Below are 15,891 nucleotides of genomic sequence, written 5' to 3' on the forward strand. Positions count from 1 at the left end.
GTGTTTTAAACACAGGAAAATAAGGTGAAATGTAGTTATCAATATTTTTTATAATTTTAATTCTTTATAATCTTCTTAGGAAATAATTTCTCCTTTCCTAGAAAATTATTTCTCCTTAAAATTTTTTTGGCTTCAGATAAACTGAAAGTTTTTATTTCTAAGAAATAGTTACTTTATTTTTTACAAGTAATTTCAGAAAATGACTATTTTAGAGGTAAAGTTGTTTCTCAAATAATTTTTTTACCATCATTTGCAGTCTTTATTCTAAAATAAAAGTAGGCTTTAATTTATTCTTTTAAAATTGGGTTTTATTTATTTTTTTAGTGTTTGCTTCTTTGATTAATTGAGAGCAGGATGTCGAAGTTAAAAAGAAAACCAAGAGTTCTTACCAAATAGGAAGACTAAAACACTAAAACACAACTACTATCATGTTTGTATTCATGGCGATTAAATAAATATATTATTTAAAAAACAGACACTACAAAACTCGATGTTATTTTTATATATGTGTTTGTTCGTAATATATATGGGCAGTTATAACTAATTATAATGATCCATATGAAAGTAATTTTATGCACACTTAGCTGCAAATGTTACATTAGCACATCCCTGTAAAAGTTAGAATATCTTTTTTTTTAATCTTTATTTAAACACCGTGATTACAAACATGATTATAGTTGTATGATTACAGTCATGTAAAGAGCACCCCCCTTCACCGGTGCAACATTCCCACCACCAATTTCCCAGATCTCCCTCCTCCCCACCCCCCTACACCTGTACTCGAGACAGGCTTTCTACTTCCCTCATTCATTCACAATTTATGATAGTTTTCAGTGTAGTCATCTCTGCAACTGCACTCATCACTCTATGTGATGAGCTGCATGTCCTGAGCTGCACCTACCAGCCCTCATCTCTCTTGTCTCTGAGATACTGTTAAAAATGTCCTTCATTTTTCTTAAAGCCCATAGATGAGTGAAACCATTCTGCGTCTTTCTCTCTCCCTCTGACTTACTTCACTCAGCATAATAGATTCCATGTACATCCATGTATTGGAAAATTTCATGACTTCATCTCTCCTGATGGCTGCATAGTATTCCATTGTGTATATGTACCACAGTTTCTTCAGCCACTCATCTGTTGAAGGGCATCTTGGTTGTTTCCAGAGTCTGGCTATTGTAAATAGCGCTGCAATGAATATAGGAGTAAGGAAGGGATTTTTGTATTGTATTTTTGTGTTTCTTGGGTATATTCCTAGGAGTGGTATAGCTGGATCGTATGGAAGCTCAATTTCCAGTTTGTGAAGGAATCTCCATATCGCTTTCCATAAAGGTTGTGCTAGACGGCATTCCCACCAGCAGTGAAAAAGAGTTCCTTTCTCTCCACATCCCCGCCAGCACTGCTTGTTTTCCTTTTTTGTGATGTGTGCCAATCTCAGTGGCGTGAGGTGGTACCTCATAGTAGTTTTGATTTGCATCTCCCTGACGATTAGTGATGTTGAATATCTTTTCATGTGCCTTTTGGCCATTTGCCTTTCTTCTTTTTCAAAGTGTCTGTTCATTTCTTCTCCCCATTTTTTGATGGGGTTAGTTGTTTTTTTCTTGTATAGTTCTGTCAGTACCTTGTAAATTTTGGATATTAGCCCTTTATCTGATGTGTATTGGGTGAATAATTTCTCCCACTCAGTGGGTGGCCTTTGTATTCTGGGCACTATTTCCTTTGAGATGCAGAAGCTTTTCAGCTTAATATAGTCCCATCTGTTTATCTCTGCTTCCACTTGCTTGGAAAGTGCTGTCTCCTCCTTGAAGATGCCTTTAGTCTCAATGTCCTGGAGTGTTTCACCTACATGTTGTTCTATATACCTTATAGTTTCAGTTCTGATATCAAGGTCTTTAATCCATTTGGATTTTACCTTTGTACATGGTGTTAGCTTTGGGTCTGAGTTCGCTTTTTTGCAAGTGGCTAACCAGTTGTGCCAACACCACTTGTTGAATAGGCTTTCCCTGCTCCATTTAGGATTTCTTGCTCCTTTATCAAAAACAAGGTGGTTATATGTCTGAGGAACCTTCTCTGAGTACTCAAGCCTATTCCACTGATCTGAGGGTCTGTTTTTATTCCAATACCATGCTGTTTTTATAACTGTTGCTTTGTAATACAACTTAAAATTGGGGAAAGTAATGCCTCCCATATTCCTTTTCCCAAGGAGTGCTTTAGCTATTCGAGGTTGTTTGTTGTTCCAGATGAATTTCAGAAGTATTTGATCCACTTCTTTGAAGAATGTCATGGGTATCTTTAGAGGAATCGCGTTAAATCTGTACAATGCTTTTGGAAGTATTGCCATTTTAATGATGTTGATCCTGCCAATCCATGAGCATGGTATGTGTTTCCATTTCCGCGTGTCCTCTCTTATTTCTTGGAGCAGTGTTTTGTAGTTTTCTTTGTATAGATCCTTCACATCTTTAGTCAGGTTGACTCCAAGATATTTGAGTTTGTGTGGAACTAATGTGAATGGGATTGTTCTCTTAATGTCCATTTCTTCCCTATCATTATTAGTGTATAAAAAGGCCATTGATTTTTGTGTGTTAATTTTGTATCCTGCCACTTTGCTATACAAATCTATTATTTCTAGAAGCTTTTTGGTAGAGTCTTTAGGGTTTTCTAAGTAGAGTATCATGTCATCTGCAAACAGTGAGAGCTTGACTTCTTCCTTTCCTATCTGGATTCCCTTGATATCTTTTTCTTGCCTAATAGCTATAGCAAGTACTTCCAGTGCTATGTTGAATAGGAGTGGTGAGAGAGGACAGCCTTTTCTTGTACCAGAATTTAGAGAAAAGGATTTTAGTTTTTCTCCATTGAGGATAATATTTGCCACTGGCTTCTGGTAGATGGCTTTGACTATATTGAGAAAGGTTCCTTTTATTCCTATCTTGCTGAGAGTTTTCATCAAGAATGGGTGTTGAACTGCAGGGTCCAGAAACCCCCCAGGGGGGACCCGGCCAGCAGGAATTAGCTGGGAAGGCTTCTCAGACGACTGCACTCCTATTTTGCTGAGTAGAAGAACAACCACACTGTAAAAAATCTGAGAGAGGTTAATAATAAAGACCCAAGGCAGCGTCTCACTGGTCAAGGGTGTCTTTATTGGCTACAGTTCCTTCTTAAATAGTGAAGGAGAAAAAGGGGCAGTACAAAGGTGATGTCAATCATACTTTTGGCGCGAAGGCTCATAAGGAAGTGGGCAGTGGGCTAGGGGCTGGATGACCTTTAAGCTATACTGAACGTGCTGTTTCAATGGAAACTTCTAGTGTCCTTCTAGCTGCATTCCTAATTGCTTGACTATCAGGAAATGGTGCAATATGTGCTTGCCTAGTGATCTTGAACAGACAATATAGCATATACTTATTGATAACAGCCTAAATTACTCCGGAATGTGGTCTTAAGGAATGGGGCCTAGTTTCTGATAACTGGACCAGGCAGTTTTTTTCTCTCCTCCGGGCTTATAGCTAAATTAAGTCCTGCAGCTACATTCTTTTCTCTTAGCTCAGAAATTTACAGCAAGACTGCATATTGCTTTTAGGTGAAAAGCTGGGCTATGGCAGAGAGAACAGCAAAATGTCCTCAAACAAGTCAGTCCCCAACATCTCCCCCTTTCTCTTCTAATAAAAGAAGGAAAGTCGTGAGCGGGTGGAAGAACCGTGTCTTAGGCATACAAGGTTTGACCAGGTCGGACACGGCCAAAGCCGCATTTAACAGGTGGCTACAAGCGCCGTGGGTGCGCGCAGAGATCCGAATTATGCGTTGTAGCCTTTTAGGGCCGTGCCCTAACTGGGACCTTGCTAATCCCGTCGTAGGTGTCTCCACAGCCGAGAGCACAAGTGCCGGAGCGAGCTCCGTCTGTTAGCTATGCGCTCTATCTCCTGGAAACTTAGTGGCTGGAAAGGCGGCTTGGTGACTAAAGCCAAGTTTTCACAGGAGTCACGCGGGGTTAGACGCTGGTAGTTAACCTGAATAGAGGTTTTTGCCTTTTCATCTACCTGGTTTTTAATAAAGGCAGTAATTTTGCGGAAAATCCATGGGCCAAGAGAAAAGAGCAGCATGAGGCTAATAAGAGGGCCCACAACGGTGGACAAGATTGTGTGGAGCCAAGGGGAAGAGAAAAACCAATCCTGGTACCAACCTTGTTCTTCATCGAAATGTTTTTCAAAATCTTTTATACCATCACCAATATGTTGAACGCTATCTCTAACTAAACCTGTTTTGTCTTTAAAAATACAACATTGTTCCTTAAGGGCTACACAGACTCCCCCTTTCTTCAAAAAAAAAAAAAAAAAAAAAAAGGAAACCAAATTAAAGCATGGTGGTTTTGCTGCACTATCTTTGCTAGGGATTTAACAATGTGCTTTAAGTGTTGTAAACTTAGTTTAAGTTTGTAAACATTATTAACAACAGTTATACTTAAGGCATTGACAGATTTTAGAGTATGAACCAATGAATAAATTATTGTGCTTACAGCGGTAGCACCCAGGCCTATGATTAAGGCTAGGGTGAGAGCAGGTTTGACAGGTAAGTTAGGCATTAAAACAATGAAAACACAGTAGTTTTAGGACTGAAAAAACAAATGTGAAACAATGTGGGGAGATAAACCAGTAAAACAGGCAAGAAACGTTAAATTGGGGGCAATTATGAACTAAAAGGAGGAATTAATGACAAGAATTTGATTACAATTTTCAATAGGGGGAATCATATTGGGTACCAAAAGGCAAAGTTCAAGTTTCACCACCTGTTTGAAGGTGATGCTGAAGTGAGGCTTGGGGCTGGATCGCAGAGCGAAGGGGTTAGAGACAGGCAGGAGGTTGCCAAAGCAGGCAGGGTCGGTGATGGTGGAGGCGTTGACCAGCTGTAGGATGAGGTTTGAGGTGGGTGAATAGCAGGTACCGAAGGCGTTTGCATCTGGGCGGAGGGCGGAAGCGTTGATCATGACAAGGATGAGCTGAGAAGAGGAGGGGGGGTCCCGAGGACAGCATGGGCTGGAAGGGTGGGGAAGCTGGCAGAGTCCTGAAGAGCTCAGGGCATGGGAGAGGTTGAGCTGACATAGCCAGTGTGTTCTGGGGAATGGGTGAATGGGCCAGGTTGTGGCAAAATTGATTGGGGGTGGCTCACTCTTCCTTAGCACCCATGGTGAGGGCACAAAGGGCTACTTCCAGGATGGGTTAGGGGATGCGTGGGAGGGGTTTGGCTATGTATGCGGCACCATAAAAGGGGAAGGGAAGGAACCAGAGGTGTTGCCATTGTCTTGCAAGGGAGTGAAGTGGAGCAAACAAATTAATGAAGCCTTGGTTCGAAGGGGGTGGTTGGTGGCAGCCAGGCAGAGTACCATTCAGCATTTCCTTTAGGCAGAGTCAGTTAGAAACAGGTCCGGTAGGAATGGTGGGCTAGCAGTGGGTGAAGATAGGACTGCAGGAAGCTGTAGGAGGTCTATAAGAAAACAACTTGGCAGGAGGTAAAATGATTATTTTTGAATGCCACAGAAATGCCTTCTGACTTTTGCCAGACTTTAGCACTTTTAAAAAATCTTATAATTAATGATAGCCAATTGTTCAAAAGCCTTTAAACTGAACTTAAATGATTTTTTTTTTTTTTTTAAACTTCTTAGTTATTATTTTAAAGCTAGATGCTTCTTTTTCTAGCCACATTTGGCCTTATAGTATTGGCCTTAACTACACACAGCAGAAAAACTGGGGATTGCAAAGTCCAGAAATTCTCCAGGAAAAAGTTATTCCTGATGGCCATTTGAGAAATTTTTGGGGTTTACCATCCCCTACCTTTTTTGCCATGCTGATAGAACAAAGCTAGCTGAGCACAGGATTTTTGGCAGGATTTCACAGTTTATAGATGACGAGACTAAGCCAGGTAAAAAATTAATTGAAATTTTAAAAATGGATAAGGCTTTAAAAATTGTATTTATATGAAATGCAAAAATAACAAATAGACAGACAGAACAAACACGAAACACAACATTGTGGCCACTTTCACGCATAACACACACACATGAACAGACAAGAGGACTTATTCAAAATTTGCATTGGAAAAATTGACAAGCGCTTTTAAATATGTAGCCGGCATGTTTGTAAAAAAATTGTTAACGTAGCTGGAGTGGAACTGCTGAAAATAAATTTTAAGGTTTAGCTTTAACACAAAACATTTTTAAAACAATTGTAATTTAAAGTTGAAAACATAAAGTAAAATGTTAGCAGTTAAAATTTTGTTAAGTAAATTGCTTAGTGAGCACTGTAGAAGGAGTCTGCACTCTGAAGTATGATATCATTTGCTGTAAAGGAACAGGTTTGTTATAAATTGGTTTTACAGTAGAATAGTAAGACAGCTGTAATAAAGTGTTAAAATTTTTATGATTAAACACAAGAGCATGAACTATGATTATTAAAGGTATAAAAAACTGACTTTAAAAAACAACTGTTTTTACTTTGAAGACTTAAAGTGAATAATTTGTAAAAAATATTAGATACCAAATTGACAAAATGTTTAGACATTATAAAATATAGTTAAAGACATTTGATGCATTTACACACCTAGAGCTTAAGACCAAAATTATTTTTAATACTTGTTAATTTGCTTATAAAATTTAGTTACTTTTATGATACTAATTAACAATATTATTTTAAAAAGGGCTAACCACAACATGAACAGAGACAACTTAAGATTAAACTTGGAAAATGCAAAATTATTTGTACTTACCTTTGAGTTTAAAATTAAGCTTGAAATTAAGAAAAGAAATAAAGCTACTTAAGGTTTAAGTTTATGAACAATAATTTATGAACAAATTTATTTAACTAGTTATTATATTGTTTTTTTTTTTTTTTTTTTTTTTTTTTTTTTTTTTTTTAAATGGCTTTTATGCCACTATTTGAACTGCCTAACCACTTTTAAGGTTTAGATTATTTGGTTTAAGTTTTTCAAATGGCAATGCTATTTTGCTATATTTATATGCATTCAAAAGAGCTTAGGCTTAGCTTAGAGTTTTGGAATGTTTATACATTATTGTTAAGGAAAGCTGACCAACTTATTTTGCTGATTTATATTATTTTAGTTGTTAAAATTTAACTTTTTAAACATGTGCAGTAATTTTAACAAAGGAGTTTTGCTTTTTTTCCCAATGCAGAGGTTCTTAAAAACAAAGTTAAAAATGTTACAAAATGTTATTTAACTATTAGATTTGAATGGCAAACATGGGAAGGAAAGAGCAATTAAAAAGACAAAATATAAGAAATATTTAAATGCAGATTAAGGAGCCTAAGCTACTAAAAAATGCCCATGACATGAACTATTTTACAAACTTCATATACTTTTAAGATTAAAAATAATTTTAAAAAAGACTTAAATTTTAATATTTGTGTGTTTGTTTAAGTTTTAAAGCACGAAAAGGTTTTTTGTTTACTGATAATTTGTTATTACAAGTAACAGAATTATGACCTTACTTTAAAATTTTTGAGAGGCATGAACAAGGGTGTTTATTGCTGTTATTTTCCTGTTGCTGTGACACAGACTTTGGAGAGTGACTCAGGCACAGAGCTGCTGACAAGCTAGGGTTTGGAAAATGTACACTGCGCCTTTAAAAGCTTAGAGGCCGAGCTTACAGCGCAGGGAAGAGAGAAAAAAAAAAAAAAAAAACGGCGGGCTTTTTTTTTTTTTTTTTTTTTTTGCATTTTAGCTACATAGAAACTTAGTTTTAAAAACAGGTACGTCACCTTTGCGTAGGTTAAACTTATTATGACATTTTGTAACACATTTAAGACTTTTTAATTTTACCAACTGTGGCCTTTATACTTAGAAAAACATTTCAACTTAGGCATCCCAACTCAGGAAAAGGGAACAGTTGTAGCACCAGAGAGACAATTATAAAAGCCTGAGGGAAGATAGGCATTTGTATAGTAAGGGATGGGAGGTTTTCGCCCTGCTCGCTGAATTTTGCTGAAGCTGCCGCATGGCCAAGAGGGGGGGGGGGAGTAGCAAAAGTTTGTTGCTACGTGTGGAACCGGGTTTAAGCTGGGATTTGGAAAATGGGCGCTGTCCCTTTAAGGTGAAGCCAGCGATGAGCTCAGAGATTAGAATGTGTGCTTGCTTGCTGGAAGGAAAGATTTTACTGCGGAGAAAAAGTTAACTTTGCAAGAGTTCAGCTTTTCAGCGGGGGAGACAGCGCCGCCCCCAATAGATTTCAATCAGGAGAGCGTGTAAGGGGCTGGGGTCACACGGCTTGAAACAGCTGTGAGGCTTTTCCAATTAAAGGCTTTGTATTGTTGCAATTGCTGGTTAAGGAGGGGAGTTGGTGGAACAGGGACGGAGCTGAAGCTAGGGAAGTGAAGGGCTGTTTAGGATTTTGCACAGAGGGTGCAGCGGCAGAAGTAAAGATGAAGGGTCAGAAGAGGAAGGAAACTGAGAGACAGAGTCAGAGCGAGAGGGAGCCCAGGAACACTAGATTTCTGGCAAACATCATGAACAAACATTAAAAAATTACAAATATCTTTTTTGGTAACCTCTATATGTCTGGCTTTCAACTCAGACTGTATATATTTAATGAATTTAAGTTCAGTACTCAAAGAATTACCCATGGTAGCGTCTCCTATGGGTTAAGCCCCAAAAGCCAATCAGGGGCGGCGATCGGAACGACTGGAAAAACTGCAGTTTAAATATTTGATTAAGGCTAACTCGTTTCAACGCTTACCCTGATGAGGTAATTTCCGCGATTTACGAAGGAGCTCTAGACTCGCCGACCTGTAGTCGTTCGGAGTGTGGCGGTGATCTTCGAGCCCAGCGTTGGGCGCCAAAATGCAGGGTCCAGAAACCCCCCAGGGGGGACCCGGCCAGCAGGAATTAGCTGGGAAGGCTTCTCAGACGACTGCACTCCTATTTTGCTGAGTAGAAGAACAACCACACTGTAAAAAATCTGAGAGAGGTTAATAATAAAGACCCAAGGCAGCGTCTCACTGGTCAAGGGTGTCTTTATTGGCTACAGTTCCTTCTTAAATAGTGAAGGAGAAAAAGGGGCAGTACAAAGGTGATGTCAATCATACTTTTGGCGCGAAGGCTCATAAGGAAGTGGGCAGTGGGCTAGGGGCTGGATGACCTTTAAGCTATACTGAACGTGCTGTTTCAATGGAAACTTCTAGTGTCCTTCTAGCTGCATTCCTAATTGCTTGACTATCAGGAAATGGTGCAATATGTGCTTGCCTAGTGATCTTGAACAGACAATATAGCATATACTTATTGATAACAGCCTAAATTACTCCGGAATGTGGTCTTAAGGAATGGGGCCTAGTTTCTGATAACTGGACCAGGCAGTTTTTTTCTCTCCTCCGGGCTTATAGCTAAATTAAGTCCTGCAGCTACATTCTTTTCTCTTAGCTCAGAAATTTACAGCAAGACTGCATATTGCTTTTAGGTGAAAAGCTGGGCTATGGCAGAGAGAACAGCAAAATGTCCTCAAACAAGTCAGTCCCCAACATTGAACCTTATCAAATGCTTTTTCTGCATCTATTGATATGACCATGTGATTTTTATTTTTGTTGTTGTTTATGTTGTGTATTATATTGATAGATTTACGGATGTTAAACCAGCCTTGCATTCCTGGGATGAAACCTACTTGATCAAAGTGAATGATCTTCTTGATGAGGCACTGGATCCTGTTCGCCAGGATTTTGTTGAGGATCTTTGCATCTGTGTTCATCAGGGATATTGGTCTGTAATTTTATTTTTTGGCAGCATCTCTATCAGGTTTTGGTATTAAGGTGATGTTGGCTTCATAAAAGCTATTTGGAAGTATTCCTGTTTTTTCGATTTCATAAAAGAGCCTGGCCAGAATTGGTAGTAGTTCCTCTTGAAAGGTTTGAAAGAATTCATTCATGAATCCATCAGGGCCTGGGCTTTTGTTTTTGGGTAAATTTTTGATTACAGTTTTAATTTCCTCAATAGTGATGGGGGTGTTTAGATATGCTACCTCTTCTTTATTCAACCGTGGAAGGTTATATGAGTTCAGAAATTTATCCATTTCTTCCAGGTTCTCATATTTAGTGGCATAGAGTTTCTCAAAGTATTCTCTGAATACCCTTTGAATCTCTGCAGTATCTGTAGTGATCTCCCCCTTTTCATTTCTAATATGCGTTATCAAGTTTCTCTCTTTCTTTTGCTTTGTGAGTTTTGCCAATGGTCTATCAATCTTGTTTATTTTTTCAAAGAACCAACTTCTGCTTTCGTTGATCTTTCGATTGTTTTTTGGGTTTCCACTTCGTTGATTTCTGCTCTCAGCTTTGTTATTTCCTTCTGTCTCCCTATTTTTGGGTCCTTTTGTTGAGCACTTTCTAGTTCTATTAGCTGTGTCATTAAGCTACTCAGGTAAGCTCCTTCTTCCTTCCTGATGTGTGCTTGCAAAGCTATAAATTTTCCTCTCAGTACTGCTTTTGCTGTGTCCCATAAGTTCTGATAGTTTGTGTCTTTATTGTCATTTGTTTCCAGGAACCTTTTGATTTCCTCCTTGATTTCATCTCGGACCCACTGGTTATTGAGTATGAGGCTGTTTAACTTCCAGGTGTTAAATTTTTTCTTCTGTGTCCCTTTGCAGTTCACATCTAACTTCAGAGCCTTGTGGTCAGCAAAGGCAGCCTGCAAAATGTCTATCTTTTTTATTTTATGGAGGTATGTTTTATGTGCCAGCACGTGATCTATCCTGGAGAATGATCCATGTACATTGGAAAAGAATGTGTATCCAGGTTTTTGAGGATAGAGTGCCCTATATATATCTACTAGGCCTCTTTCATCCATTTCTCTTTTCAGGTCTAGTATATTTTTGTTGGGTTTCCATTTGGTTGACCTATCAAGTGTTGACAAGCCTGTGTTGAGGTCTCCCACAATTATTGTGTTATTATTGATATCCTTCTTCAGATTTGTCAACAATTGTATTAAATACTTTGCTGGACCCTCATTCGGTGTGTATATGTTTAGGAGAGTGATTTCTTCTTGCTGTACAAATCCCTTGATTAGTACATAATATCCATCTTTGTCCCTTACAACTTTTCTGAGTATAAAGTTTGTGTCATCTGATATTAGTATGGCCACCCCCGCTTTTTTAAGGGTGTTGTTTGCTTGAATGATTTTCCTCTAGCCTTTGATTTTGAGTCTATGTTTATTCTGACTATTCAGGTGTGTTTCTTGTAGACAGCAGAAGGTTGGCTTCAGCTTTTTGATCCATTTCGCCACTCTGTGCCTCTTAACTGGTGCATTTAGTCCATTGACATTGAGAGAAATAATTGTCATGGGATTTATTGCCATCTTTGTGTAGAAGTTTGGTGTGTTTTTTGTTCTGTCTTGTTTTTAGAGTAGATCTTTCAGTTTTTCTTTTAATGCTGGTTTTGAGTCTGCAAAGATTTTGAGCTGTTGTTTATCTGTGAAGCGGTGTATACATCCTTCAAACCTGAAACTTAGTTTTGCTGTGTGCAGTATTCTTGGCGAAGCATTTATTTCATTGAGTTTTGCCACTACGTCCCACCACTGCCTTCTGGCCTTGAGTGTTTCTGGTGACAGGTCTGCTGTAAATTTCAAGGATGCTCCCTGGAATGTAATTTCCCTTTTCGATCTTGCTGCTTGCAGTATTCTATCTCTATAGGTGGGTTTCATCATGGTGACTAGGATGTGTCTTGGGGTGTTTCTACTGGGGTCTTTTTTAGCTGGTACTCTTCGGGCATGCAGGATTTGGTCACATGTTTTCTTTAGCTCTGGTAGTTTCTCTGTGATGATGTTCTTAACCATTGATTCTTCCTGAAGATTTTCTTCTTGGGTCTCTGGAACTCCAATGATTCTAAAGTTGTTTCTGTTGAGCTTATCAAAGACTTCTATTTTCATCTGCTCATATTCTTTGAGTAAATTTTCCATTGTCTGATCATTTGATTTGAGGCTTTTTTCCAATCTCTTCTGCTGTGTAAAGTTGTTATGCATCTCGTCTTCTAAAGCACTAATTCTATCCTCAGCTGCTGTTAACCTGTTGGAAAGCTCATCCATTATGTTCTTCAATTCGTCTACTGAGTTTTTCAGACCTGTTATCTGATCTGATATTTCAGTTTGGAGTTTTCTGATTTCTATCTTCATATTCTCTTGATTTTTATTAGTGTTCTGATTTATACTTTCTTTGATTTCTGTTAGCAACCTCCATATTTCGTCTCTAAACTCCATTTCTGAAAGACTGCTTAGGTAGTTGGCCATTGTTGGGTCATCAGAGTTTCCATCTTCATTCTCTATGGTTGAAGTTGGTCTGCGTAGTCTCCCCATTGTCACGCTTACGCTGTGGGTTTTTCTACGTGTTGTGGTGGTACTCATTGGCTAGGTGGAGTGTGCGGCTGCGAAGCGCAGCGGAGCGGCTGCGCTCCGGCCCCCAAACACTCACCTCAGCCGAGGCAAGCCGTCAGGGGATGCCAGGAGAAGTCCCCAAATGTCTGCCAAGCTAAGGAAACCAGCACAATCCACAACTCCAACAGAAAACACCAAGTTAGAATATCTTAAAGATTACATGATAGTTGTAAACTTTAAAGGGATAAGAAATTTCCTTTTAAAGTAATTCTTTCAGTATAATTGTTATCTGTTTTCTGTTATCCACCTCATATGATTTAAATATGCACATATGCCTACACAGATAGTATTTGGTCAAAAGTCATGTTCTCCTTGAAGATTAAAGTTATTTTTAAAATAATTGTTTTTATAAAAGATGAGAATACTTACCCCTGATTTTCTCTGAAGTATTAAATTTAGTTCATTTATTGCATCTGTAATTTCTTTAGTTTCCACACATCCCAGAATACTGCATATATTTTTAACATCTTCAACAATATTGTCCATATTCTGCTATAAATGACAAGATTCATATATTTTTATTGAAAGTAAGAGGGTGCTACATTTATCATTTTGGGCTATACCCAGTAATGTGCAGAGCTTAGTCCTGGCTCAATATTCAGAGATCACTTCTGGTAGGGCTTGGGGGACAGATGGGGTTCTAAGGATAAACTGCTTGCAAAGCAAACACCCTACCTGCTATACTATTATTTATTTTATATGTGTCAAGTGAAAAGTAAAAATAATAAAATGTGGGGCCGGAGTGGTGGCACAGGCGGTAAGGTGTCTTCCTTGCCTGTGCTAGTCTAGGATGGACTGCGTTTTGATCCTCTGGTGTCTCATATGGTCCCCCAAGCCAGGAGCAATTTCTGAACTCATAGCCAGGAGTAACTGCTAAGCATCATTGGGTGTGGCCAAAAAATCTTAATAATAAAATTTGGTTGTTCCCATTATAAAGATTTTCAGGACTAATTGTCCTGTTGCCTGAACAACAAATTCCAATGAGTGGATGCTTAAGAATAGCTAACTGCTAAAATTATATAGATTAATTAAAATTCTACATTATCTTAAATACAATGGAACAGAGGGAAGGTTGGAATGTAGTGGAAAAGAATGTGTATGGATAGAGAGAAGGAAGGAAGAAAGCGAGAGAGAAAGACAGAGAAACAGAAACTGGTTTTTATGAAATACTTTGAAAGCAAGACAATAAAGAAAATTTTCATATAGAGTTTCAGAATACTTCTGTTTTTGTAAAGTAGCTCACAGGAGAAAAAAGTCATACATTATTACAAATGAGATTCTCAGAGTTCAAAACAAACACCATTTGTATTAGAATTTTGGAAATTATCTGATTACAACCTTAAAGCAACTGATGTTTCAGAAATTCACTGATGACTAGAATAATTTTCAGTAATGACTTCTTAAAACAAAAATTTATGGCTTCATTTAAATATTTATAGAGATATTTATTATCAAATGTAGAGATTTTCATTGATATCTTTATTTTGTAACTTACACACATTATTGAATTTTCATTTTTATTAATTTACATTTAGAAGGATGCATTACATAGTTTACACAGTGGATCAAAATATACATGTGTTCAGATAAGTGAAAGCAAAATTATTTTAAAAATATAAATAAAGAAACAAAGGACAGGGAAAAAATGAAATACAATGACTAGCAAATTTGTGAGGATTTCTGAATATTTGTATATACAAATTTACATATTTGTTACATACTTGTATATATAAATTTCTGTGTTCCTTTGGGGATGTCAGTATTAAACAAAAATAAAGACATCATGCAGCTGCAAAATTTGGCCACTTGGTCCAGGCGTTCAAATCACCACTGTTGATATTGTGGCATTCGTGGTATGTTTTTGACTAGCAGGGCTTCCAGAAGTACAAGAAGGCAGAGAGAATACCCACACTCAGAACAAAAAAAGTCCTGGTTATATTAACCCCCAAACTGGCACACTCGGTGTTCTGGTCAGATCGGTGTCTGCAAAGTCATAGAGGACTGGTGAAGAAGGCAAAGCAATGATTATGGATAATTAGATGGATGGAGCAGGCATGACTTTTGACAGGGCCAGGTCATGACCCACCTTCACCTCCCAAGATTGCCAGCTTTTAGCTGTGTGACCAGTGTATCCAGGATTTTTATCTCTTTTGAGTCCATGGAGCTGGCTGAGTGCAGACATCCCGACTGCATTTGTGCGTGTTAGGTGTGTTTTCATTTTAAAATAACACTTTTTTACCTTGTTAATTTCCATGAATTAAAATCAATTTTGTTGACAAATATATATCTTTAAATTCTGTGTTCGTTATTTCACTCTACAGTATTTTGTTTGTTGTCTCTATTATTAATAATGGCAACTTTTTTTTAAAAATGTGCCAACTCTGTTATCAGGTTCACTTATTTAAGTGTAGGATTAGAAAAGTTTATTTAGAAAGAGGTGAAAATGTTTTTCTTGCTTACCCACATACAAATGTTTTTGTGAGCTACAGCACAAATGATTTTTTTAATCTACTTGTTCTTGATTAGTAATAAAACATTATTATTGCACAAAATAGGTCCATAAAAGCCTTCTATTGATAAAAATGCATTAATATGTTGCCACTACCTCTTATAAAAAATTTAAACTGATGGTAATAAAACAAGGAGGAAAAACTAAAGCTAATTAATGTTTTTGAAAGATATACTCATTATTTTAAAAATGTCACGACTTGATTAATGAGCTAAAGTTAAAAAAGATGCATTTTAATTGGGATACATTTGGAGTCTTTCTCAGATTAAGAATAATTAACTTCAGCTATAACATGGGAAGTAAAATTCATGAGAAAAATGTCAGCTTTATTTATGTGAAAAGTCAAAATGAAACAACTTCATAACAACCTCCAGAAAATCACCTACTCTTGGGACTGAAGTAATAGAACATGGAGTAGATCTTCCCCTGGGCAACCACCAGATGTAGTTCAAAAACAAACAAACACTATGCTTTCTATAACTGGTAACTAAACTTTTTTTTTATAAGTTGTGTTTGAGAGACTCTCACTTCTCTTCTTTTTCACTGCTCTTTACATAGACACCATACTGTGAAACACTCCAGGTGTACAGGTTTTGGGGTTGAGATTTTTTTTTGGTCTCTGAAGTCAGGGTGGATTGATTTACCCTGCTCCTCTATACTTCTGATAGCCTCTGTAGTAACACGTTCGAACCACATCTGCTGTTATGTTAGCTTATGGGACCAGCTCCACAGATCCTTTATGTCCTGATCCTGTGGCTTCATTTGTGGCCCCACAGCATCTCCATATTTTTCAGTATTAACATCCTAGTATGAATGCACCAAATTATATGTGAATTTATTTATAAAACCCATAGAACCTTCCTAAGCTCAACAAACAAAACCAATAATAGTCCTCAACTAGCAACAAACTCTTAGTAATCAAACCTTTAAACAATGAAATTATGACCCCACTGTGATATGTGACAATTTTTCAAAATAAA

General features: G+C 37.6%; 1 protein-coding gene across 1 annotated transcript in view; it reads right to left on the reverse strand.

Annotated features, from left to right (window-relative positions):
* PIK3C2G (phosphatidylinositol-4-phosphate 3-kinase catalytic subunit type 2 gamma) overlaps positions 1 to 15,891 on the reverse strand; it is a 378,850-nt gene that overhangs the window by 290,377 nt on the left and 72,582 nt on the right. Inside the window, exon 8 of the mRNA XM_049782899.1 lies at positions 12,772 to 12,894. Within this exon, the coding sequence (XP_049638856.1) occupies positions 12,772 to 12,894 (123 nt within the window). The remainder of the gene's footprint in view (positions 1 to 12,771; positions 12,895 to 15,891) is intronic.

The sequence above is a fragment of the Suncus etruscus genome, chromosome 11 (assembly GCF_024139225.1).
Source record: "Suncus etruscus isolate mSunEtr1 chromosome 11, mSunEtr1.pri.cur, whole genome shotgun sequence".
In the NCBI taxonomy this organism is placed as follows: domain Eukaryota; kingdom Metazoa; phylum Chordata; class Mammalia; order Eulipotyphla; family Soricidae; genus Suncus; species Suncus etruscus.